Source organism: Cetorhinus maximus, chromosome 4, assembly GCF_964194155.1.
Source record: "Cetorhinus maximus chromosome 4, sCetMax3.hap1.1, whole genome shotgun sequence".
NCBI classification, from domain to species: domain Eukaryota; kingdom Metazoa; phylum Chordata; class Chondrichthyes; order Lamniformes; family Cetorhinidae; genus Cetorhinus; species Cetorhinus maximus.
This window is the reverse complement of record NC_135882.1, coordinates 169,693,943-169,719,378: the sequence shown is the minus strand read 5'-3', so window position 1 is coordinate 169,719,378 and position 25,436 is coordinate 169,693,943. Positions and strand designations below refer to the sequence as shown.

General features: G+C 43.7%; 1 protein-coding gene across 2 annotated transcripts in view; it reads right to left on the bottom strand.

Annotated features, from left to right (window-relative positions):
• stk3 (serine/threonine kinase 3 (STE20 homolog, yeast)) overlaps positions 1–25,436 on the bottom strand; it is a 417,867-nt gene that overhangs the window by 72,179 nt on the left and 320,252 nt on the right. For both annotated transcript variants that reach the window (XM_078541121.1, XM_078541122.1), the window contains one exon: positions 5,832–6,007. In XM_078541121.1, the coding sequence (XP_078397247.1) occupies positions 5,832–6,007 (176 nt within the window). The remainder of the gene's footprint in view (positions 1–5,831; positions 6,008–25,436) is intronic.

The window sequence follows — 25,436 nt, the reverse complement described above, 5'->3', positions numbered from 1 at the left end:
GTGCACCTTAGAGATGGTACACACTTCTGCACTGTGCACTGGTGGTGGAGGGAGTCAGTGTCAATGGAGGTAGGTGGAGTACCAATCCACCAGGATTCTTTGTCCTCGATGTTGTTGAATTTCTTGAGTGTTGTTGAAGCTACACTCATTCAAGCAAGGGGAGGGTATTCTGTCACAGTCCTGATTTGTGCCTTGTGGATGAAGCAAAAGGTGAGTCATTTACTGCAGAATACCCAGCCTCTGACCATGTATTAACATGGCTGGTCTAGTTATGTTTCCGTCAATGGTGTCCCCAGGGACACCATTGGATGGTGGGGAATATGACTATGGTAATGCTGTTGAATGTCAAGTGGGGGCAGTGGTATATTCTCTCTTGATGGGGATGGTCATTTCCTGGCACTTGTGAGGCTCAAATATTACTTGCCACTTATCAGCCCAAACCTGAATGTTTCCAGGTCTTGGTGCACATAGGCACAGACTGCTTAATTGTCTGAGGAATTGCAAATAGAAATGATCATTGTGCAATCATAATCAAATATCTCCATTTCTGACCTTATGATGGAGGGCAGTTCATTAATAAAGCAGCTGAAGATGATTGGGCCTTGGCACTGCCCTGAGGAACTCCTGCAGCAATGTCCTGGGGCTGAGGTGATTGACCTCCAACAACCACAACCATATTCCTTTGTGCAGACACCAACCAATGGAGAATTTTCCCCCCGATTCCTACTGACTTCAATTTTACTGGGGCTCCTCACTCTGGGAAATCACCTTTCTTTCCATGTTTGGACCAATGCTATAATGGGGTCTGAAGCCTCGGGTCTGTTCCTGGTAGAATCCAATATTATGATCCACCTGATGTTACTACTGGACAAGCCTGATCCCAGGGTGGAACCCGGCTTGATAGATCCTAACTTTTAATTTTTGTTTAGATACGTGGAGAGTGGTTACTGAACAGAGTCACAGGGGTCAGCTGATGAACTTTTAACAAAATAATAAAACATTGATTAAACAAGAAAAGATGAACTATATTACAATACTCCATCAACCACACGATACCTTCATAGATATATACAGATTTGTAAGGATAACACAAGTTACAAAAACTATCTAATACTCTAATGTTCACAGTAAGTACACAGTCCATGTAAACCAATTGGTAACCTATGGTCAGACACACCACACTCTGAAACCAAGTGACAGATGCCATTCCAAACAGATGCTATGAATCTTTCATCAGCAACCCCGCAGATGCTTGTCACACCATGAGCCAACCAGTCTCACTGAACTCAGTCTTTCACATGAGGGTTTCTCATGCTGTCTCTCAGACACCTTCCATAAGGGTCCACCTCCAGGCTTTTGAACTTGCCTTCCAATGTTTCTCCCCTCTGGGTCACCACATGCATTCAAGCTTTCTTCCACGCACACTCTCTCACTGATTCAGCCACCAACAGTACACCACTACTTCACATGCCCATAGCAAAGAGTTACAGACCTTCAGCCGACTCTTTGGACCTTCTGACTTCTCACAAGCCTATACCACTTGGAATGTGCTTCCTGCAGCTCTTCTTCCTTTAAGCTTGAAGACTTCCTCTGCTCCTCACTCTCTACTTAACAGGACGTTTTCCAGGTTCCTGTCCTTCCTTTGACTAGAAGGTCTTCTTGGGACTTTCTTCTGTTCCACACCCCCGGATTTTGGGGACTTTCTTCTTTAGTTTGGAACAACCACAAATACAAATATAACTTCTTAAACCGTCTCTATTTCCTAACACCAAATTGAGCATTGGTGAGCAGGTCATTGGTAGGCACTGCATGATAGTGCCATCAAAATCCCCTTCCAGCACCTTGTTGATCTGTACATGTACCTTTTTCAAAAGCAATTGCTATCAAATGCAATGCTTCTCACTAGCGAGCTTTAGCTGAAATAAATAGCTGCAACCACTAACAAAGAAACCAAAACTTCCATTAAATAATTTCTTCACGGAGCTGCAAAAAGCCTACTAACACTCATAAAAATGTCATTTTTAATTTATTTATACCTGAATCTACGAGGCTCAATTTTATATGATTGCATTGTATAATGGGGTAGAGTTTCCACTTTGGGTGCAACTGGGAAATTTTGCTGGTTAGATTACAGTTCAACGTTCTGTTGAAATTTATTTGCCTAATCATAAATATGAGATTTTCAATGAACCTGTTTAATAGGGCAGTGTAATTGAAAGTGATTGTTTCTTTTTTTCCCTATTAAAAGTATCCATTGATGTATTTAAGAGTGTGCAGTTTTATTAACACAGCTAAAAGTGAGGTTATCACCAAATATAAGCATTTTTAATGAGAACATCCAGTCTTCCTGACAGTAACCAGATTTAAAGGGAACTGAAAATCACTTTAAAAAACTAGCTGCAGATATTTATTAGTTTCTTTGGTATACGCAAGTCAGTTTCTTCATAAGTTAAATGTTTTATTTAGATATGAAGGGACTTTAAAAAGGTGTCACCTAAGAAAAAGAGCACAATTTGAAGAACTTTCCGGAACCACAGCAATTGGCAGAATCACGCAATATTGTCTTGGGGGTGTGACGAGGGATGGGGTCTGATTCAGGCAAATTGAATCTTGAACTAACATAAAAGAGCATATCGAACATGAAGAGAAGTAGGTGTAATTCACTTACATTTCAAATTCCCTGATCTTTTGTGTTAGTTCTGCCAATTTCACCTGAATTGCACGATATAAATAGTGGAAACTCTACCCCACAAACACGTTCCCCTTAAGCTGCACGGCCACACAGCAGCCCAGAGGTTCCCGCACATGCTGAGCACAAGTCGATCCCTTTAAGTTAACATACATGCACAACTGTGCAAAAATTTTAAAGGGCCCACACACTTAAACGAATAGGCCATGCACAACAAAAAAAACTTTAGAAAGAACGCTGCCTATAGGTTTGGCACCAGACGGGTAAATGTTACTTTTTGATGTTGGCAATAATGTGGTTTTGCACTGAATTCATTCATTAGGCTGGGAATATACAGAAGCTTATTAAAAAAAATCAGGTTGGAGAGAATACTCTCTCTCACAAGAGAGAACCTGACCATTGCCCCTTGACATTCAATAGCATTACCATTGCTGAATCCTCCACTACCAACGTCCTAGGGGTTACCACTGACCAGAAACTGAACTGGACTAGCCATATAAATACTGTAGCTACAAGAGCAGGCCAGAGGTTGGGAATCCTGCAACGAGTAACTCACCTCCTGACTCCCCAAAGCCTGTCCACCATCTACGAGGCACAAGTCAGGAGTGTGATGGAATACTCTCCACTTGCCTGGATAAGTGCAGTTCCAACATTCAAGAAGCTTGACACCGTCCAGGACAAAGCAGCCTGCTTGATCAGAACCCCATCCACAAATATTCACTCCCTCCTCCACCAATGTACAGTGGTAACAGTGTGTACTATCTATAAGATGCACTGCAGGAACTCACCAAGGCTCCTTAGGCAGCACCTTCCAAATCCACAGCGGCTACCATCTAGAAGGACAAGGGCAGCAGATAGATGGGAGCACCACCACCTGGAAGTTTACCTTCAAGCTACTCATCATCCTGACGTGGAACTATATCGCTATTCCTTCACTGTTGATGGGTCAAAATCCTGGAACTCCCTCCCTAATAGCACTGTGGGTGTACCTACACCACAGGGACTGAAGCGGTTCAAGAAAGCAGCTCACCACCACCTTCTCGAGGGCAACTAAGGATGGGCAATAAATGCTGGCCCAGCCAGTGAAGCCCACATCCCGTAAATGAATTTTTAAAAAAATTAGGGACCAGCAATAAATTCTGGCTTAGCCAGCAATGCCCACTTCCCCTAAATGAATAGAAAAAAAAATTTTGCTTCAAACCAACCACAGTACAATTGCTGCAACTCCATTTGATTCTCTGTTTCTCAGTCTCCATTGTATCTGTTCTAATAATGCTCCCTTCCACAACAGCGCTTCCAACAAGTCTTCCTTTTTCCTGAACCGAGTATTTCCCCCATCCCACACTGTGGTTGACAGGACCCTCAACCTTGTCTGACCCATTTCCCGCAATTGCGCCCTCACCCCCTCCCTTCCCAGAACCATGATTGGGTTTCCCTTGTCCTTACTTTCCATCCCAGCAGCCTCTATATTTAAAGGAGCATCCTCCACCATTTCCATCACCTGAAGCATGCTGCCACCACCAACCACATCTTCCTGTCCCATATCAGCTTTCTGAGAGCATGGTTTTCTCTGCAACACCCTGGCTCACTTCTCTACCACTCCCAACACCCCATCCCCTTCCCACAGCACCTTCCCAGGAATTGCAGAAGGTGTAACACCTGCCCCTTTACTTCCTCTCTGTCCAAGGCCTGAAACAGTCCTTCAAGGCGAAGAAGTGATTTACTTGTACTTCTTTCAATTTAGTCTATTGTGTTGGTTGCTCACTGCACGATCTCCTCTACATTAGGGAGACCAAACGCAGACCGGGTGACCGCTTTCTGGAATACCTCTGATCAGTCTGCAAGCATGACCCCGACTTTCCAGCCGCTTGCCATTTCAATTCACCATTTTGCTCTCATGCTCACATTTCTGTCCTCAGCCTGCAATGTTCCAGTGAAGCTCAACATGAACTGGAGGAACAGCACCTCATATTCTGATTAAGCACTTCACAGCTTTCTGGATTCAATATCAAGTTCAACGACTTCAGACCATGAACTCTGTTCTCCATTTTGAATTTTCTTTCCCCACCACCCCCCCACCTCCCCACCCCGAAGTGCCAGGTTGTATTGAGTTTTCATGATTTTGCTTTCAGACAGAGCTGACCTTTATTCTGCTATTAACACCTACTCTGGACCAATGCTTTGTTTCTTTACTACTACCACCATTACCACTCCCTTTGCTTTTTGTTCCATGACATCTTTAACCTGTCCTGGACCTTGCCGTTTATTCCACCTGATTCCCCTCCCCACTTTTTCACCGGCATAAAACCCATCACATTTTTACCTCTTTCGGTTCCAAAGAAGAGTCACATTGGGCTCGAAACTCTGTTTCTGTCTCCACAGATGCTGCCAGACCTGATGAGTTTTTCCAGCACTTTGTTTTTGTTGCAGCACAATTGCAACTGGTGTAAAACAAACTGCCAAAAATGCTAAGTGTACCTATCAGCTCTGTGCAAACATTAAGTTTTGAGACAGCATTTAGATGCCAGGAAGTGAATCAGTACTTTATCTAAGAAGGCCCAAATATGAATTTGGCAGCATAACCTGGCATGACTAGGTCATACTGCTTTAAAGCAGCTACTGGTATTCAATTGGATAAGAACATAGGAATTGCTAAATGAAAAATGCCAAGGTCCATCTAGTTCACCTTTCAGCGACCTGGTAATCGTCTGATACACTGATAAGGAAGTTGTTGACGAATAATCGATCTCTATTAATTAGTGTACAACAAATTTAGACATGAGTCGAGGAAAACACCCAGTGGTGAGAAGCTTTGGAAATGATAGTTCCAAAGTCATATGTTCCTCCTAACTGACTAGTTCTGAAGAAAGGTCACCAACCTCACACGTTAACTCTGTTTCTTTCTGCACAGATGTTGCCTGACCTATTGAGCATTTCTAGCATTTTCTGTTTTTAGTTCAGTTTTCCAGATTTGAAGTACTTAGCTCTTGTATGATTGATATGACCCTCACAGTGGTTCTTGCTCTCATAGTTATGTCACATCAGCAAACGATATTATAATGAACATTAAGTACTGACACCAGACATTATCTCTCTGTTAGGTAGACTATATAAGATTACTGCATTCAAAATCTCTACTTACAAAGTCGAAGTCCCCATCTTGTGGTACCTTCCAATTATCAGGGAAAGGATTTTTTGATTTGTGAAAAGGCTCTTGCAGATTCTGGTTACAATTTCCCAGAGGATTAGTATTTTTCTCCTGTTTGTCAAAATAATCCATAAAGGCTGGTCTTTGCAGCTGTTCTGGAGCATCATTCCCTGAGAGGAAAAAAAGTGCCATTTCCTTCAAGTGTTCGAGTCCACTTAATGCTATTTACTTATAATGTAAACAAATGAAAACATTTTCTCTCCAGAGATACAGAAGTAGAGAAATGTTGTTGAATAAAACTCTAACATTAAAGATCAAACAACAGTGACCACACTTCAAAATAACTAATTGTGAAATATTTCAGATGCACAGAACTCACAGAAAGAACCACATAAAGGCAGTTACTTTCTTTCCTTTAAAATCAGTAAAATCATGAGATTGCAATGGACTATTTTCTTTTTAATATAGTCACCATAGGAAAAAATATACCTATGGATAACGTTTCTTTCATTCAGGACAATTTATTTTCCTAAAAGTATATTTTTATCGAGCCTTATTCTTTTTGGAAATTACATTTTCTGAGATGAAATAAAAACAGAAAACGTTTGGTAAACATTTAGCGTATCTATGGGCCATTGAAGCTTGAAATTCTTGACACCCCATAGAAAAAAGAAAAGATTTTTGTTACAACCTCTGATGATGCAAACGATGACATGGAACTGAGGATCAGGACAATTCTGAAATAAAGTGAGTCAGCGCTGACAATGTTACTTCAGATTTTCAGTGTCTGCAATATTTTGCTTTTACCTAAGCTGACCCTATACCAGCAATGCAACATCCCTAGTGAACAGATAACCTGCCAAGAGGGGTATAGGTAACTCTCACTCCCTGGTAAGAAAGGAATTTAAACTCTAAAAGGTATTATCCTTTTACTCTCCCCCAACAGAAACAACTGATATCTGGGGCAAGATTTTGTGGTCTGGGTCGGAATCCCATGTCAAGGTTAAATGGAGGTTCTAACCCCGCACTGCTTCAAGATCAGTCTCTCGACAGTGATTTTCCTTTGACTGGTCAGTTTGTGGCCAGAGGGCATGCATACCATTCAATTAAGGATGGTAGGTGGGTTCTCTAAGCTGCAGGGCCAATAGGTGGACTTCCAGTCATTGCAGGTAAGGGAGAGAGAGAAAGAGAGAGAGAGCCTTGGCACCTCCATCTTGAGGCTCCCTCTCAGCAACTTTCCAATCAGAAATAAAAAAACGGCCAAAGCTGCTGGGCCACCATTGTGGAGGGGAAATTCTCCACAGGGTGGCCCTGCTGCCACAGCTATGGTCAGGTAGGTGGGTGGGGCCTCTGAGTATGTCTACAGCACTGCCACCCCCATCCCTGTATGCTGCTACGAGGGCACCTCCAGTTGGCCTCTGATAATTAGCCCTAATTGGCCTTTAGTTTAACTCAATTAACTACCTGCTGCTTGTGGATGGAAAGTTCTTCATCCCTCGTTACAACTTCTGGAAAAATGGCTCAGGGAGGGATGGTGACAGCAAACTGGAATGCTGGTTGGTGGAACAAAATTTTATGTCCACCCACCTCTGTTCTCACTGCATATCAGGGCAAAAATTCTGCCCCTGGATTCAGTATCACCTAGTTACACTGAAGTAGACTTATGTGCCAGTCCTTTGCTTAATGACCATGCTATTGGAAACTGTCATTTAGAAGACACCAATTTTGGAGCAAGTCCTCTCAGTCTGATTAAAGAGCATTTCTCTAAATTTCTCTTACTGAATGATCTCAAGTAATGCTTTGAAATTGCACACAGTCAGTGAACACTCATGATGCTCTCAGAACAAACTTAGACAGGTTTATTACAAAAATCCTTTGCAGTCTCTACACTGCCTAGATATCACACCTGAATACAGATTATTTGTATCTATTAGCCCTTCATATTTTTTTTTCTGAATTACATATCCAGCCCTACAGCTTGTAAAAACATTACAATTCGTTTTGAAACAAATATTGTTTCAGTTCAAAGCATTTTCATAGCAAATCATGGTTAAAAAGTCCATGAATAAAGCAAACACGGCTATCATCAAAGTCAGTACAGAGAAGACAATTAAGTTTGAAGTAGACTCTGTTCTTATGAATAATTTGTATGAAAATATTAACCTGTCATTTTACTTTATAGATATTGATGTTAGAATTTTGTATTTTTGAGGTATCAATAGAAAGCAGTCAACCATTGGAAGTTTTGTGGTACCAGCATATTATTTTGATTTGTGATAAACCATAATTGACTTTAGAATAGATGCAAAGCATTAGCATGTATGCTGTGAATAAGGAAATGCTGTAAGCTTTATTAGGTTAATCCAATTTGGTTTAATAAAAACTAATCCCATGAAGGCAATTAAAAAGTAACACTAGGAATGAATTGAAGAATCAAGGAACTTAATAAAATTGCCTTTGCAGCATAAATTGACCAACAAATTAATGTATGCAAAAACAATTCATATTCTGTCAGTAAACACAAGTAAGAGTCAATGTAATTAGGCTAACACATTCCCTTGAGATTTAGTTGATTTGTTAAAAAAATGCATTCTTGGGATGTGGACAATACTGGCATGGCCTCATTCACTGCCAATCCCTACTGGGTCTGCAGGGAAATCCTCCACAGGGCAGCCTGCAACCACAGCTGTGGCCAGGTAGGCGGGGAGGGCCTCAGAGTCTGTGTAAAACACTGTACCCCACCCCCACCACCTCCTACCCCCAGTTTGCTGCCAGGAGGCCTTCAGTTTCCTCTGATAATTCGCATTGATTGGCCTCTAGCTTACCTCAATTAGCTACCCTCAGCTAGCAGGTGGGTAGCCCTTCACCCTCGATCTCACCTATGGGAAAATGGCTTGAGCAGGATGGTGGCAGCTAGCCGGCGTATCGGCTGGCTGCACAAAATTACATGTACACCCGGCTTTGTTTTCACTACTTATTGGGATGAAAATTCTTCCCCTGGGTGAAGGAGGAAGTGAATCTTCTCCTTAGATTGCTGCAGTCCTGGGGGTAATGGTACTCTCACAGTGATGTTAGGTCTAGAGTTGATTTCAGGCACCCCAATACTCAAAATGAGATTTATAACAGATTTGGGAGGCATAAAGTTTTAAAAGTGTTTTTATATGATTGAGAATTGCTAAAATGTGAATTAGATAAGAGGCAAAATACCATACAGCCTCATAAAGGTTTGAACGATAGTACACTTGCTTTTATATTTTCCCATGAGGGAGGAAGAGATGGTAAAGTGGTATTGTTGCTGGACTAATCATCCAGAATAGCTCTGGGGCGCTGGGTTCAAATCCCGCCATGGCAGATGTTGGAATTTGAATTCAATAAAAATCAGGAATTAAGAGTCTAATGATGACCATGAAACCATTGTCAATTGTTGTGAAAACCCATCTGGTTCACTAAAGTCCTTTAGGGAAGAATATCTGCCGTCCTTACCTGCTCTGTATATGCCTATATGTGACTCCAGACCCACAGCAATGTGGTTTTGACTCTTAAAATGCCCTCTGAACAAGGGCAATAAATACTGGCCTAGTCAGTGATGCCCACAACCCATGAATGAATAAAAAAATGAGGGAAAACTTTTATGTGCAGTAAGTGGTAATGAACTAGAACTTGCTGAAGCCAGGCTTCCATTAGTTTGTTGAAACAGGTGCAGAAAAGGGAAAACAGTGCTTGATTGACAACTCAATGTTTTTTTCTTAGATCTATTTTGTCAACGGCTCAACTTACACAAGACAAAGAGGTGTCAAGTGCTTATAGTATACCTTAAAGGTCTAGTTGATTGACACTTTTATAGGGTTCTAGTAACAGCAGTTTTTGTTAAGAAAATTATGAATGCCTTTTTTTTTAAAGCATTTCCACACATGCCATTGTTACTATAGGGTTCATTGGTTCTGCTCAAAGTGTATGCTGGGTGAATCGGCATGGAAGTGCTATCAGTTGACATGCAGGGTATGAGGGACCATTGATGGTGGGTGGGAGAGAGCGGGGGGACATGGGTTGACATGGAGTGTATGACAGCATTGGGGGTGGGTGGGTGTAGGACAGGAATTGGTATGGGGAACATGGGTAAGGATCTTTTGAAGTTACCTTTCAAAAGTTCCCCACATCTAGACTATGGCTTACGACTTCTCTGAGCAGCCATGAACAATGGGTCCTTGAGAAGCTGGCCCAACTCCACAAAAATTGCTGGGGGCTAGGAGATGCCTACCCCTGCAATGGAGTTGGCCAGGTCAGGAATGCGGAGTGTAGGCTCTCTGCCAGCAACCTTCTCAAGTGCCAGCGAAAATTAGGGATGTTAGGAATGGGGATGAGAATCCTGGAATCGGGTCCCATCCACCACTGTTAAAGGTCTGTGCAATCTGCAATCTTCCCAACTCTGTGAAAGTCTGGTCCTATGACTCTATTTCCTTGACATCAAATAGCATGATTTTGAGAAAGGTATTTATGGTTTATCTGACATTTCATTCAATTACATTATTCAAACTTTGAGCAGTATTTTGATTCTGAGAATATACTGAATTCAGAATAGTCCAAGTGACCATGGCAGTTTATTGGAAAATGTTGTGACTGCAGCATCATAGGGAACGTGCATGGGGTACTAATGTGCATTATTATCTGCAGGCCGGGAAACATCACAATAACAATCAAGAACACCAATGCCAGTTCAAAGCAACCAAAATCTCTCAAGGCATCATTTGCAATGTTTTTCTCACTTTTAACACTTCTCTTTTCCTATAAATCTATGACAGCTGCAGCACTTTCCCTCAGGGGAGTGAGGAGAATTCCAGCGATGCTCAGCTTCAAGCAGATTGCGAGCCTTGGTTTATTCAAAGCGGCATTTCTCCAACATGGTGTCCTCCATTGAGAGACTGGTAACCGCCATAAGAAATATATGGAGCACAGCACAGGCCTCTACAGCATGCTCTCATTTAATGTATAGAGCAATCGGTGGGTGAAATGGGCCAGCCAAGCATCTGCCTGTTGCCAGAGGCTGAACTGCTCCGGGAAACCGCAAGAGTGTATGTGGGATCTGAAAGAGCTGAGGAGGGGTAGGTTGAAGGCAATGGAGACTCCTCTCAAGGTGCTTTTATCACTCGGCCCCTTTGACAGTGATACTAAAGCTGCAAGCTGGTCTGATGACTGAGGTGGCCCCTGCACAGATACAGACAACCCCAAATGTGCCAGGCCCCAATAGGGCTCAAGCAGTCAGAGAATGTAAATCATGGCCACCTCGTGCACCCTAGCAAGAAAGACAGCTGGTTGTCTCCACATTAACCCCAAGCACAGGGAGAGCATCCCACAGAAGTAACCATAAATAAACATGTAAATGCACGGGCTAGCACTTTGGGTTTGACTGAGTGATAATTATTTGTTAAAAGCAGAAATCTTTAATGGTTTACAAGAGTTAAAGGTCTTGACATGCAATGTATAATGACTTGTGTATTTATTTTTGTGCAACAGTTAACAGTGACCAAATGTGGAATCCAATTTATGGTCAGGTTGTAAAGGTGAGTGCCTCATGACGTCTGTGTTGACAGAAGTTCTTGGTGTATAGTGCTGATGGGTACAGTGGTGGTGAAGCAAGGGCACCTCTAGGAGAACTTAATGGTTTTGTGGCCCCATGCACTTGACCTCATATGAAGTGTCTGCTGATCAAAGTGTTGCAGGTCTCTCTGCCATTCATGTTGCTATCCAGTGAGTGGGTCCTGTGGCGTCATCTTCATCAGCCGGCACTGTTGACGAACCTCATGCTCATCCCCCTCCTATGAGGATAAAGCTCATTCAGTGCATTCCACTGGTTCTAGCAGTACTCTGCCAGGTTGTGCAATGCGCAGCAGACAATTATGCAGAATACCCTTGAGTGTGCGTATTGATGGGCTTCCCCAGATCGAGGCATCTAAACCTCATCTTCAAAACCTGCTTAAAGATGGCCCTTGCAGTCATATGGCAATGGTTGCATGTATCCTCTAACAGTGCACTGGAGCTGCGTACAGGGGTCAGAAGCCATGTTTTCAGTGGATACCCCTTGTCCCCCAGGATCTAGCCATAAAGATGTTTGGGTGGGCTAAAGGGTTGAGACAACTGGCACTGTCCAAGTAGGAATCTTGGCAGCTTCCTGGAAACCTTGTGCACACCTGCAGTATCCACTTATGGCAGTTGCAGATGACGTGAACATTCAGTTAGTGGAACCCTTTCCTGTTCACAAAGGTGTTCATCTACACTGAGGGAGCCTTGATGACCACATGAGTACAGTCAATGTCTCGCTGCACCTAGGAAATCCAGCCAACAGCCCTCTTGGCCTGAGTGCCTCTGCCTATTTCAGCAGTCTCTCTATGCCCTTCTGAAGTCTGTCACTGTGATCCCCACTGTTTACTATATTCCCAAGCTTTGTGTTATCTGCCTCCTATGCACAGGTCCAGACCGTTGATATATCAAAAACATCTCCCAGAGCATGAACAAGTGCAAATCCAAAGAATAGCTTCATAGCAGCTATTACCCTAGCAGCATAAGCAAGTTTGTAAATTCAAACACTAAAAATCTATGAAGATTTCAAAGCACTGGGCGCTTTCTATTCCTAAATGAAGCTACGGTTTGAAGCTATGAACTATGCCAAAGTTACATGGATCAAAATACAGTCAGGAGTATTTGTAGATTACAACTACAAACAATTTCATTTTCTATTTGGAGTTTGCAACTGGCTAGCATAATTATGTTTTACATTCATTTCCACTAAAAGGAAAAAAATACTTCTAAAATGTTTACAAATCTACCAAGAAAAATAGGAAACCCGCAACAAATTTCACCTGAATATGGCCAATCTGAGAAAACATGAAAACATTGAAAGCTGTCAGGTTTAGGAGCATGATTTTTTTGTACCACCTAGGCAGGGAGGAAGCCCTGTTTGCTGGGTTGTCCTTTACTTTACTCTTTACTGTCTCAGTTGAGGGGAGGTGATGGCATAGTGGCATTGTCGCTGGACTAGTAATCCAGAGATCCAGGATAATGCTTCGGGTTCATGGCAGATGGTGGAATTTGAATTCAATACAAATCCAGAATTAAAAGTCTAATAATGGCCATGAAAGCATTGTCGATTGTTGTGAAAACCCTTCTGGTTCACTAAGGTCCTTTAGCCACTCAGTTGTATCAAACCGCTACAAAGCCTCAAAAAGCACTGTGGGTGTGCCTACACCACATGGAAGACAACTCACCACCACCTTCTCAAGGGCAACTAGGGATGGGCAACAAATGCTGGCCCAGCCAGCGAAGCCCACATCCCGTGAATGAATAAAAATTCCAAAATTTTGAAGAAAGTGGCGGAGGCAGTGCTTGTACCCTCCCTATTGCTCCACCACAATGCATGGAGCAAAGGAAGGGTATTGGGCTTTTCTGAGCCTGCTCCAAGGAGGAATAAAACAAGGTCTATTGTCAGGGTGCCACTTGCCCTGGAACTGTGAGATAGATTGACACCCTGGATTATCAAGGTTGCCTTGCACTATGGATCACAAGGATAACTCATGAACCTTTAAAAGACAAAATTACAGGCAGACTAATTTGTTATTAACGGTCTAGTGACGAGGGATTGTTTGTCCTGAAACACCACAGGAGCCAAGGACTATGGAAACTTGACCAAATTTAGAAGCGTGCCAGGTTGATGTTAAACAAGCCAAAAATGTTTCGTGGATTTTATTATTGCTTAAAAATGCCTTGGGCAGATTGTTTCTCTGTAGGGAAGGGCAAAGGACAGATAAGCAAAGTAGAACAAGGTCAGAGATAACACAGCTATTTGTAGGCCTTGAGAACAAAGGAAAAACACAAGCTTGTTCACCCAGTTAAAAAACCATATTAAAACACAGGCTTACAATGACTTTAGGAGATCAGAGAAGCAAAGAAGTTGTCATGGAAGATAATTAACCTGACAAATTTCAGAACAAACAAATCAATCAATTATGAAATTTTGAGTTCCCCAGACAAGGTTGTACAGCATCTTTATCTGGAAAGACGTTTTGTCTTAAAGTTAATAAAGTGGCTTAAAATTGTTTAAAGCTATTTCGTGGTAGTTCAAAAGTCAACAACGCGAGACAGGCATACAATTCATTCCTGGATAGAGTTGTGGCAGAAGACAAGACTACGGGACAAGTGCTGGAAAATGGGATTAGAGTAGATAGGTGCTTGATGACTGGTGCAGACATGATGGGCTGAAGGGCCTCTTTCCATGCTGTAAAAATCTCTGGGCAGGATTTTCCCTCGTTGGGCAGGTGCAGCGGGTAGGCCCGAGAGCAGCTGCGAAATCAATCGACACCCACGATCGGGCCCCGACCACGATTGCACACTGGCAGGCTAATTAAAGTCCGCCCGTCATGAAATGCAGCTCCGCACTGGCTGGGGAGGGCTGAGCAGGGGCGGGGAACTGTCAGCCGCTGGGTCCAGGTTTAAAAGTGGCCCGGGCAGCCACTGGAAGGCTGCCACAGAGGACATTTCCTGATGGACCCAAGTGAAGCTGGGCACGGCAGGCAGGAGAGCAAGTTGGGAGGGCACTCGGCCCCCCCCACTTCTCTGATGAGTGCCTCGCCATCCTCCTGGAGAAGGTGGTTGCCAGGAGGGACACCCTTGTCCCCAGGGATGAGGAGGAGGAGACCACTGTGCCTCAGCAAGAGGGAATGTGAGGAGGTGACAGCGCTGGTCAGCAGCCGTGATGTGGTGCGCCGCTCCTGGGTGCAGTGCTGGAAGCGCTTCAATGACCTGCTGTGCACAGGAAGGGCGAGTGCCATGTTGGCATGGGTCAGTGTGCAGATGTGTTAAGGTCTGGCCGTCACATTGTGGACTTCAGGGGTGCTAGAGTCTGAGTGCCAACTGTCAATCACGCTGGAGCTGGCCAAGGGGGTGAGCCCTGGCTGCTTGGTCTGAATGCCTTTCGGCTCGAGTGCCACTACTTGGAAGTGCCCTACCAGGTGCTCCTCAGCTGGGGTTGGCCAGGCTGCAATGGGACTGCAGGTAGCGAGCGGACTAATCAATGCTCCTCTGTTGTTCCAGGAGAAGACTGCCCATAACAATATAGAAAGGTCATGGACCAGCAGAAGCCCTGTTAGCCTCCTCATCCTTTCGATGTATGAGCAAGATGCCCTGGAACTGGAGGGCTGGCAGGCCCCACATGCAGCCGGGCGTGGAGAGGCATGGGTGCCAGTCGAAGGTAAGAGTGCAGTGCACAGAGGTGAGAATTTCAGCTTGTGCAACCATTCTAGTGTAGTCTTCATTTATGTGAGCCTCAAACCTGCAGTCCCCATTGATCATTGGAAGATGAGGGCACCATGATGCAGATCTCTGTTGTCTCACCAGGGTGCCTGACATGCACAGTGACAGTGTGATGACTTTACCTAATGACAGTCCTTCTTTCCTCTTTTAGGTTTGCCAGCAGGCGTCCGATCTCCAGGCTCCGAAGGGCGATCCCTGACACCAAGGACCACTGGGCATCATTTGTACCTGCATCTCACTCAATTGCTGAAGCAGGCATCAGTGCAGGTACCAGCACCTTGGTGGGCATTAGAGCAGTGGCTAGTATCTCGTTGCACATTGGTGAGGGCACTTCACAATTGCTTGAGGTGCAGGCGGAGGCAGAGAGTGCCCAGGGTGCCGGCAGTCGGAGGACTGTTGGGGGATCAGGACGATGCTCAGTCGAAGGCTGATGATGAGCCTCTGGAGTCATCCATTACGCGGCAGATGCTGGATGTCTAACGAGATGTGCAGGAGGATCTGGCGGAGATCCATGAGGTCTGTGTGCCATGGTCTCTGTGATGGAGGAATCCATGTGGAGCGTGAGCACTATGTTGACCGTTATAGCTGAGCACACTGCCTCCTCCATTGAGAGAGTGGCGACTCTCATGGAGAGGCAGCTCCAGGGACAGAATGAGGGATTCCTGGGGTTGCATTCGGACCTATAAGCCCTTACACAGGCAATGACCTCAGGTGGTCAGTGCCAGTGTGGGAGATGGATGATGTACCCATCTATTTTTTGGACCGTTGCCTTAAAGGGGGTGTGACTCGGAGCCAGGTTAATTAGGGATTTTAGGAGTTATTATCATAATAATTTGTAGACCTATGTATGTGCTTGAAATCTCATCTTTTGTTAATAAGTATTTTAATTTAGTTTTTTTTAAATCGCTAAAGTCTTGGTGGGCTTACTACTTCTGAATTCAGAGCACGTATTTCAAAATAAATACAAGCTGCAAAACCATTGTGATAGTGGGATCAAGTTTCCCTCGTGGATTTGATCCACCTGGCACATATCATCTGCCGCATCCTAATAAATTGGGGGCTCTTTGTGGGATATTTGAAATCCCTTGATTGGTTTGGAGTTGGGTTACAAGTGTGAGAAGTACTTTGAATTCAGGAGTTGGTGTGAGGGATTTTAAAGTGGTGAGACTGCAAAAATTGCTGTATACATGGCTAAAACATTTTTGGAAGTAGAAAATATAACTCTGATTGGGTTACAAAAAGTATCTAAGGGTAAGCTAACAGAGTTGGCGGATAAGTTATAATTGAGGTTACCTGTAGGGGCAAAGAAAGCAGACATAGTTGAAGTAATAGCACAGCATTTTAAGTTGGAAGAGATACCTGACAAAAGTGAGTCACAGCTGGAGGTAGTGAGACTTCAGTTACAAATGAAGCTTGAATTTGAACAAGCAATGAAAATGAAAAGACTTGACCTAGAGGCAGCAGAAAAAGAAAGAGAAAAGGAGCGGGCATTTCAAAAAGAAATGGAAATGTGAAAACTTGATCTCCAGAGGGAAAAGTTAGCAATGGAAAAGGAGGAGAAGGAAAGAGACAGAGTACCAATTTAAAAAGCTGGACTTTAAAAATGAGACCTCAGATGATGAGGAAGGTTCTGCTGATGAAAAAAACCTGATGATAAAACCCAGGGAAGATGTTTAAATTTGTGCAAGCTCTTCCGAAGATTGTGGAAAAAGATTTGGAGGTGTACTTTATTTCATTTGAGAAGGTATCTAAACAGATCAAATGGCCACAAGAAAACTGGAAATTGCTGTTACAGTCTAGGTTAGTGGGTGGAGCTAATGAGGTTTATACTTCACTGTTAGAAGAAATGTCAGTGGATTATGACGTGGTAAAAAAGGCTATTTTGAGTGCTTATGAGTTGGTTCCTCAGGCACACAGGCAGAAATTTAGGAACATAAGGAAACAGCTTGGGCAAACTTATATTGAGTTTGAGAGAGTAACACAAAGTAATTTTGACTGGTGGATATGGGCAATAAAGGTAGAGACAACAGGGAATATTTTCCCCCCGTTGGGAGGGAAGTGCAGGTGCGGGCGCCAGTGACCGGCCTTCCGATAGGCACCCTCAGTTTGGGGGGGGGGGGGGGCACCGCTATTTTTCGTGGGCAGGCCAATTAAGGCCCACCCAGCGTGATGTGCGCCAGGAAGCGCTATGCGCTCCGTGTGGGCGGGGTGGGGTTCCCTCGGCTGTATGTACGCGAAAGAGCGCACAGATCTCCCTGAGGCAAAGTGCTGCCACAAGGATAGCGGCTTCAATTCAAAAGTTGACAGAAAGATAATAAAAACATTTCCCTGACATGTCCCCTCATGTGACATTGTCTCCTTAACTTTTATTTAAACATTTGATAAACATTTAAAAGCCCTCATGAAACCTCATCCCGCCTGTGGACGAGGTTTCATGCTTTTTCCGTGGCCTGCCTGGGCTCCCGGCCTGCCCGCCAACCCTAAGGTTGGTCAGGCAGGTCCATCAATCAAGTTAATTAGTTTTTTAATGGCCTTAATAGGCTGTTGAAAGTTTGGTGGGCACGCAGCCAAATTGGCTGCGTGCCCGCCTAACTGAAAATCTAAATGATGCTGGGTGACACCGGGACGCACGCCCGACGTATCTTCGCGTCATTTTACGTGTAAGCGATCAGGCTCTGTCCCCGCTCGCCAACCAGAAAAACCTGCCCAACATATCAGCTCTTAGAGAGGTAATTCTTTTGGAAGAATTTAAAGATTAAATTCCTTCAGTAGTGAGAACTCATGTGGAGGAACAGTGGGTTAAAATGGTAAGACCAGCAGCAGAGATAGCTGATGATTATGAGTTAGTTCATAGATCTTACCCTTTTTTTTGTCGGAAGGTAGAAGGAAGATAGGTAGTCAGGGAAGAGGAGTAGTGGAAATTCCCAGGAAGTTTTTTTCTCAGACTAAGGAGGAAGGTGCTGAGGGTAGAAGTGACACTCGAAAATTGAGGTGTTTTCATTGTAATACAGTTGGGCACACAAAGTCAATGTGTTGAAAACTACTGGGAAAATCTGTTGGAATTATTGGGATGCAGAAAAGTTCTGGAAGTAGAAGTACTGTGGGTTCTGAGGTTCAGGCACAGGAAAAAACAGTGGTTTGTGTACAGGTAAATCAGGAACAATCAGTGATAGGTAAAGAAGTGGGAATGTGTTCACAATTTACCCAAGGGAGTTCTGAGGAGCAGGTTGCAGAAATGTTTAAAGATTTTATTTGTGAAAGGGTGTGTACAGGGTGGAGTGGGTAAAGATATTAAAATTTTAAGAGACACGGCGCTAGTCAATCATTAATGCTGTGGGATAGTGATACTTGTTGTTCAGAGGGAGTATTGCAGGAAAAGGTGATAATAAATCAGGTTCATGGAGATGCTAAACCTATTCCATTGTGGAAGGTAAATTTAAAGAGTACGTTTTTTTTATTCATTCATGGGATGTGGGCTTTGTTGACGGGGCCAGCATTTATTGCCCATCCTTGGTTGCCCCTTGAGAAGGTGGTGGTGAGCTGCCTTCTTGAACAGCTGCAGTCCATGTGGTATAGGTACACCCACAGTACTGTTAGGAAGGGAGTTCCAGGACTTTGACCCAGCGACAGTGAAGGAACGGCAATATAGTTCCAAGTCAGGATGAGTGACTTGGAAGGGAACTTCCAAGTGGTGGTGTTCCCACCTATCTGATGCCCTCGTCCTTCTTGATGGTAGTGGTCGTGGGTTTGGAAAGTGCTATCAAAGGAGCCTTGGTGAATTCCTGCAGCGAATCTTAGAGATGGCACACACTGCTGCTACTGTGCATCAGTGGTGGAAGGAGTGAATTTGTGGATGTGGTGCCAATCAAGCAAGGTGCTTTGCCCTGGATGGTGTCTAGGAAAGGACAAGTGGAAAACAGGTGAGGAATTTCCAAGTGGAAAACAGGTGAAGTGATTGTTGGAGTAGTGGAAAATTTGCCCATTGCAGAGGCTCAATTTACTTTAGGTAATCATATAGCTGGGTCACAGATGTGGGTGATGCCTATGGTAGTTGAGCAGCTGGTAGAGGTGCTTTTAACAGAAGTGCTGCAGACAGAGAAACCTGGATTGTTTCCAGATTGTGTGGTAAAAAGATCACAAGCTCACAGATTGAAACAGGAAGAACAGAAAGTGAAAAGGCAGGGGAAAGTTGTTGAAATTCAATTATTTGACACTGTCTTTAATAAGATTGTTCAGGAAGAAAAAATGAAAGAGAATGCACAAAAGGCGTTTACCTCAAGATAGTTGGTAGAGTTACAGAAAAAAGTTCCATGAATAAAACAGTTATATCAGACAGCTTACTCAGAAAGAGGCAGAATGTATTCCAGAATGTTATTACCTTAAGGGTAATGTGTTAGTGAGAAAATGGTGACCGTTTCAGGTTCCAGCAGGTGAAAGATGGATGGGAGTACATCAGGTTGTTATTCTATTTGGATATGGAAATGAGATACATGAAATTGCAATGGGGGGGACATTTAGGAATTAGAAAAACACAGGCAAAAATACAAAAACATTTTTATTGGCCCGGATTGCGTAGAGATGTAGTCAAATTCTGTAGAACATGACATACATGTCAGGTGATAGGGAATCACAAGCAGTGATTAAGCCGGCATCTTTAATTCCAATTCAAAAGAGGCAAAAGACGGAAAATTACAGGCCGATTAGCCTGACCTCGGTCATTGGTAAGATTTTAGAGTCCATTATTAAGGATGAGATTTCAGAATACTTGGAAGTGCATGGTAAAATCGGGCAAAGTCAGCATGGTTTCATGAAGGGGAGGTCATGCCTGACAAATCTGTTAGAATTCTTTGAGGAGGTAACGAGTAGGTTAGACAAAGGAGAGCCAATGGATGTTATCTACTTGGACTTCCAGAAGGCCTTTGACAAGGTGCCACACAGGAGGCTGCTCAGTAAGATAAGAGCCCATGGTGTTAGAGGCAAGGTACTAGCATGGATAGAAGATTGGCTGTCTGGCAGGAGGCAGAGAGTGGGGATAAGGGGGTCCTTCTCAGGATGGCGGCCGGTGACTAGAGGAGTTCCGCAGGGGTCAGTGTTGGGAACACAACATTTCATTTTATACATTAATAATCTAGATGAAGGAATTGAGGGCATCATGGCTAAGTTTGCAGATGATACAAAGATAGGTGGAGGGACAGGTAGTATTGAGGAGGTGGCGGCTGCAGAAGGATTTGGACAGGTTAGTAGAATGGGCAAAGAAGTGGCAGATGGAATACAACGTGGGGAAGTGTGAGGTCATGCACTTTGGTAGGAAGAATAGAGGCATAGACTATTTTCTAAATGAGGAGAGAATTCAGAAATCTGGAGTGCAAAGGGACTTGGGAGTCCTAGTCCAGGATTCTCTTAAGGTTAACTTGCAGGTTGAATCAGTAGTTAGGAAGGCAAATGCAATGTTGGCATTTATTTCGAGAGGACAAGAATATAAAAGCAGGGATGTGCTGCTGAGGCTTTATAAGGCTCTGGTCAGACCACATTTAGAATATTGGGAGCAATTTTGGGCCCCGTATCTCAGGAAGGATGTGCTGGCCCTGGAGAGGGTCCAGAGGAAGTTCACGGGAATGGACCCAGGAATGAAAGGCTTAACATATGAGGAACATTTGAGGACTCTAGGTCTATACTCTATGGAGTTTAGAAGGATGAGAGGGGATCTGATTGAACCTTACAGAATACTGAAAGGCCTGGATAGAGTGGACGTGGGGAAGATGTTTCCGTTAGTAGGAGAGACTAGGACCCGAGAGCACAGCCTCAGAGTAAAGGGAAGACCTTTGAGAACAGAGATGAGGAGAAACTTCTTTAGCCAGAGATGGTGAATCTATGGAATTCATTGCCACAGACGGCTGTGGAGGCCAAGTCATTGAGTGTATTTAAGACCGAGATAGATAAGTTCTTGATTGGTAAGGGGATCAAAGGTTATGGGGAGAAGGTGGGAGAATAGGGTTGAGAAACTTATCAGCCATGATTGAATGGCGGAGCAGACTCGATGGGCCGAATGGCCTAATTTCTGCTCCTATGTCTTATGGTCTTATGGTCAATTCAAGCATTTGAAGAACCTTTTACTAAGATCAAGTTTCCCTCACGGATTTGATCTGCCTGGCACACATCATTTGCTGCAACATAACACTTGCACATGAAATACTTGGGGAGCGAGTGCTGAGTCACAAGGAAAATGACAGTGGGACAGAGTTCCTGTGTCTGTAATGTGTAGCAAAATCTTCATGAAAAGTTCCTCTGCTATTTTTAGCAAAATTTCAAAAATGCTTGGAAGAACAAAAGAGCAGACATTTACTAAAGTACTAGCACTGACAGAAAAGTGTGACACTGAACTGAGACAACTGGAAGCAAGGATCATGAACATGTGACGTGTACCTTGCAGACATTTTTTTTAATATATCGATTACCAGCAGGGTGATCCTTGAGGTGGTCACATAATCAAATGTCCCTCGATCAGACGTAACATGATAAAATAATGTGATCACACCTCCAGGAGTAAATCCAATCAGAGTTGACATTTACTGAGTGAAGGAGGGAAGAGTCAGGAGGGATTCACTTTGCGTATCTGTTTTAAGCCAGCACTGCTTGTTGCTGCTCCAAGTGGTTAATAGCTGGTGATGTAACGAAAACACAATTTCTAACTTTATCGACCTTACAGATGCAGGTACAGCAAGTAAGTAGGAAAGACTGTTATAGTTTATTGCGAGGGGAATTGAATACAAAAGTAAGGAGGTTATGCTTCAGTTGTACAGGGCACTGATGAGACCACATCTGGAGTACTGTATGCAGTTTTGGTCGAAATATGTAAAGCGTTAGAAGCAGTTCAGAGAAGGTTTACTAAGCTAATAACAGGAATGGGTGGGCAGTCTTATGAGGAAAGCTTGGACATGTTAGGTTTGTATCCGCTGGAGTTTAGAAGAGTAAGAGGTGACTTGATCAAAACCTTTAAGATCCTGAGGGGTCTTGATAAAGTGGACGTGGAGAGGATATTTCCTCTCGTGGGAACTATGGGTCACGGTTTAAAAATAAGGGTTCGCTCACTTGAGACAGAGATGAGGAGAAATGTTCTCTCTCAGAGGGACATGCGTCTTTGGAACTCACTTCCCCAAAAGGCAGCGGAAGCAGGGTCTTTGAATATTTTTAAAGCAGAGCTAGATATATTCTTGATTAACAAAGGGGTGAAAGGTTATTGGGGGTGGAGAGGAGGTTACAATTAGATCAGCCATGATCTTATTGAATGGTAGAGCAGGCTTGAAGGGCCAAGTGGCCTACTCCTGCTCCTAGTTCACATGTTCACAAAAGCCTTTGACTCTGTCAACTGCGAAGACTTATGGAGTATCCTCCTTAAATTTGGCTGCCCTCAGGAATTTGTCACTATCCTCTGTCTACTCCTCAATGACATGTAAGCTGCGATCCTCATCAATGGAAGCACCACAGGCCCTATCTCAGTGAAGACTAGAGTCAAACAATACTGTGTCATCGCACCAACTCTCTTTTCAATTTTCCTCATTGCAATACCAACCTCACCTCCAGCAAATTATTCACAGACATGGAGAAGATATACAGAACAGGCAAAAACTGACCTACGTCACCTTCAATCCAAAAAAAAATTACCCCAACCTCCGTCATTGAGCTTCAGTATGCAGTTGACATTTGTGTGCGCTCACTCAGAAACTGAGTTCCAGGTCGTTGTCAACTCCTTCTCTGAAGCATATGAGAAAATAGTCCTCTCACTGAACACCTGGAACACTAAAGTCATCTTGCATCCAGCTCCCATGGCACAACACCTCCCCCCATTGATTAAGATCAACAATGAGATCCTGGAAAATGAGGACCATTTTCCATAACTTGGAAGCCTCCTCTCAATGAAGGCAGACATGGATGATGAAATTCATCGTCACCTCCAATGTACCAGCTCAGCCTTTGGCCAACTGTGGAAAATAATGTATTTCTATATTCTTTCTTGGGTGAGGGTGTCGCTGCAAAGGCCAGCATTAACTACCAATCCCTAATTGCCCTTGAGAAGGTGAGCCACTTCCCTGAACCACTGCAGTCCATCTGGTGCATGTACACCGACGGAGCTGTTAGGGAGGGAGTTCCAGGGTTTTGACCCTGCAACAGTGAAGGAACGGTGATATAGTTTCACGTTAGGATGTGGCTTGGAGGGGAACTGGCAGAAGGTGATGTTCCCATGCATTTGCTGCCATTGTCCTTCTAAGTGGTAGAGGTCACAGGTTTGAAAGATGCTACTAAAGGAGCCTTGATGAGTTGCTACAGTGCATCTTGTATATGGTACACATTGCTGCCACTTTGTGCAGGTGGTGAAAGGAGTGAATGTTTCAGTTGTTCGATGGGGTGCTGATCCAGAGGGCTGCTTTGTCCTGGATGGTGTCAAGCTTCTCAAGTGTTGTTGAAGCTGCACTCACCCTGGCAAGTGGAGAGTTTTCCATCACACTCCTGACTTATGCCTTGTAAATGGTGAACAACTGTTGGGAGTCAGGAGTTGAATTATTCACTGCAGAATTCCCAGTTTCTGACCTGCTCTTGTAGCCACAGTATTTATATGGCTGGTCTAGTTCAATTTCTGGTCAATTGTAACACCCAGGGTTGTTGATGGTAGAAGATTCAATGATGGTATTGCCATTGAATGTCAAGGGGAGATATTTAGATTCTCTCTTGCCAGGGCTCCTTGGTGCCAAACTCGGTCAAATAGACCAGGATCTCAAACTCAAGGATAAGATCATGGTTAACCAGGCAGCAGTGATCCCTGTGTTCCTATATACTTCAAAGACTCGGACTATCGAAGCACTGCACTGGATAAATACCATCAGTGGTGCTTTTGCAAGATCCTCCAAGTCCAGTGGCAAGAAAGGCAGTCCAACAGCAGTGTTGTCTCCCAAGCCAACATGCCCAGCAATGAAGTGATAATCACTCAAAACCAGCTCCACTCGGTGGGGCGAGTTGTTCGTATGCCTGGCACTCGACTCCCGAAGCAAATGTTCTGCTCAGAGCTTAGTCATGGCAGGAAATACTCCGGAGGATGGTGGAAACACTTTAAGGACGTCCTCAAAGCAACCTTGAAGTGATCAAGCATTCCCACTAACTTATGGGAGTCCCTGACTTGTGACCAACCAAAAGCTTCATTCAAGGAGGCACTGAACACATTGAGAGACTTGGTCGTGACCACAAGGAGGTGAAGGCAAGGGGTCAGAGACAGTGCACAAACCTTGAAACACTTCATCTGCCAGACCCTTCAAGCACTACCTGCCCCATATGTTGCAGAGTCTGCAGATTGCTTATTAGACTTATCAACCATCTCAGAATCCATCCAAACAGAGTGACCCTCAACGCTGAGGGACTGCCTAAGAAGGCTGATGATATAAAAGCAACACGATTAACAGCTGACATTTTGTCAGAGAAAATCTCTGATTAATTATTGGGACTTGTTACATGTGGCGTTTTTTAATAATTTATTTAATATTGTGAGTACACTTTTAGAAACTCAGAAAACATACCAATTCTGAGAATTCAGGGGCTTCCAATGTGATACCTCAAGTGTGAATAAAGATACGGCATCAATGCTAATAAATAAATGACTTTCCTATTCAAGAACTGAACACAAAAATACCTGATCTAATTTAAAAATGATACCAAGTACATTTCCTTTGATCTAACTCAAATCACTCGCTCACTGAACATCCGAGCACAAAATGCAAAACAAAGGCAAATACAGTGAAAACCACATTCTTGGTTTCATGAAAGCTCTATTCGAATTTCATTTGAATTCCAAAAATGTGCAACAGCAACATATATTTTTTCCATTAAAATTTTATTCCATTTACCCATTCTTGCGGTTCCTGCTTCCATTCAGTTTCCTTAACTTAAAAGGCAACTAAATAACTATTTGCTCCAAGGCATATTTTAATGCTACTCTGAAACCCATTGCCAGTTGTAGGTGTCCCACATACTGAGACTGGTGAGTGAACTTGTTTTTATTGGTCATAAGACTGCGGAACTCTGCAATATACTTCGCCCACTTTACAGTTAAAGATTTTCTGATCGAGGTGTCAACTGATTCATTTAAGGCACGTGGTCAGGTTCCACAAGTACACTAACAAGGTCCAGTTCCATCTCTCCCTCAACTCTTTTGACCCCTCCACGGCCCTTGGTTCCAGGCATACGAATGACATCCGGACATGGATGCTCTGCAATTTCCTCTAGTTAAATGGCGGGAAAACCAAAGTTAATGTC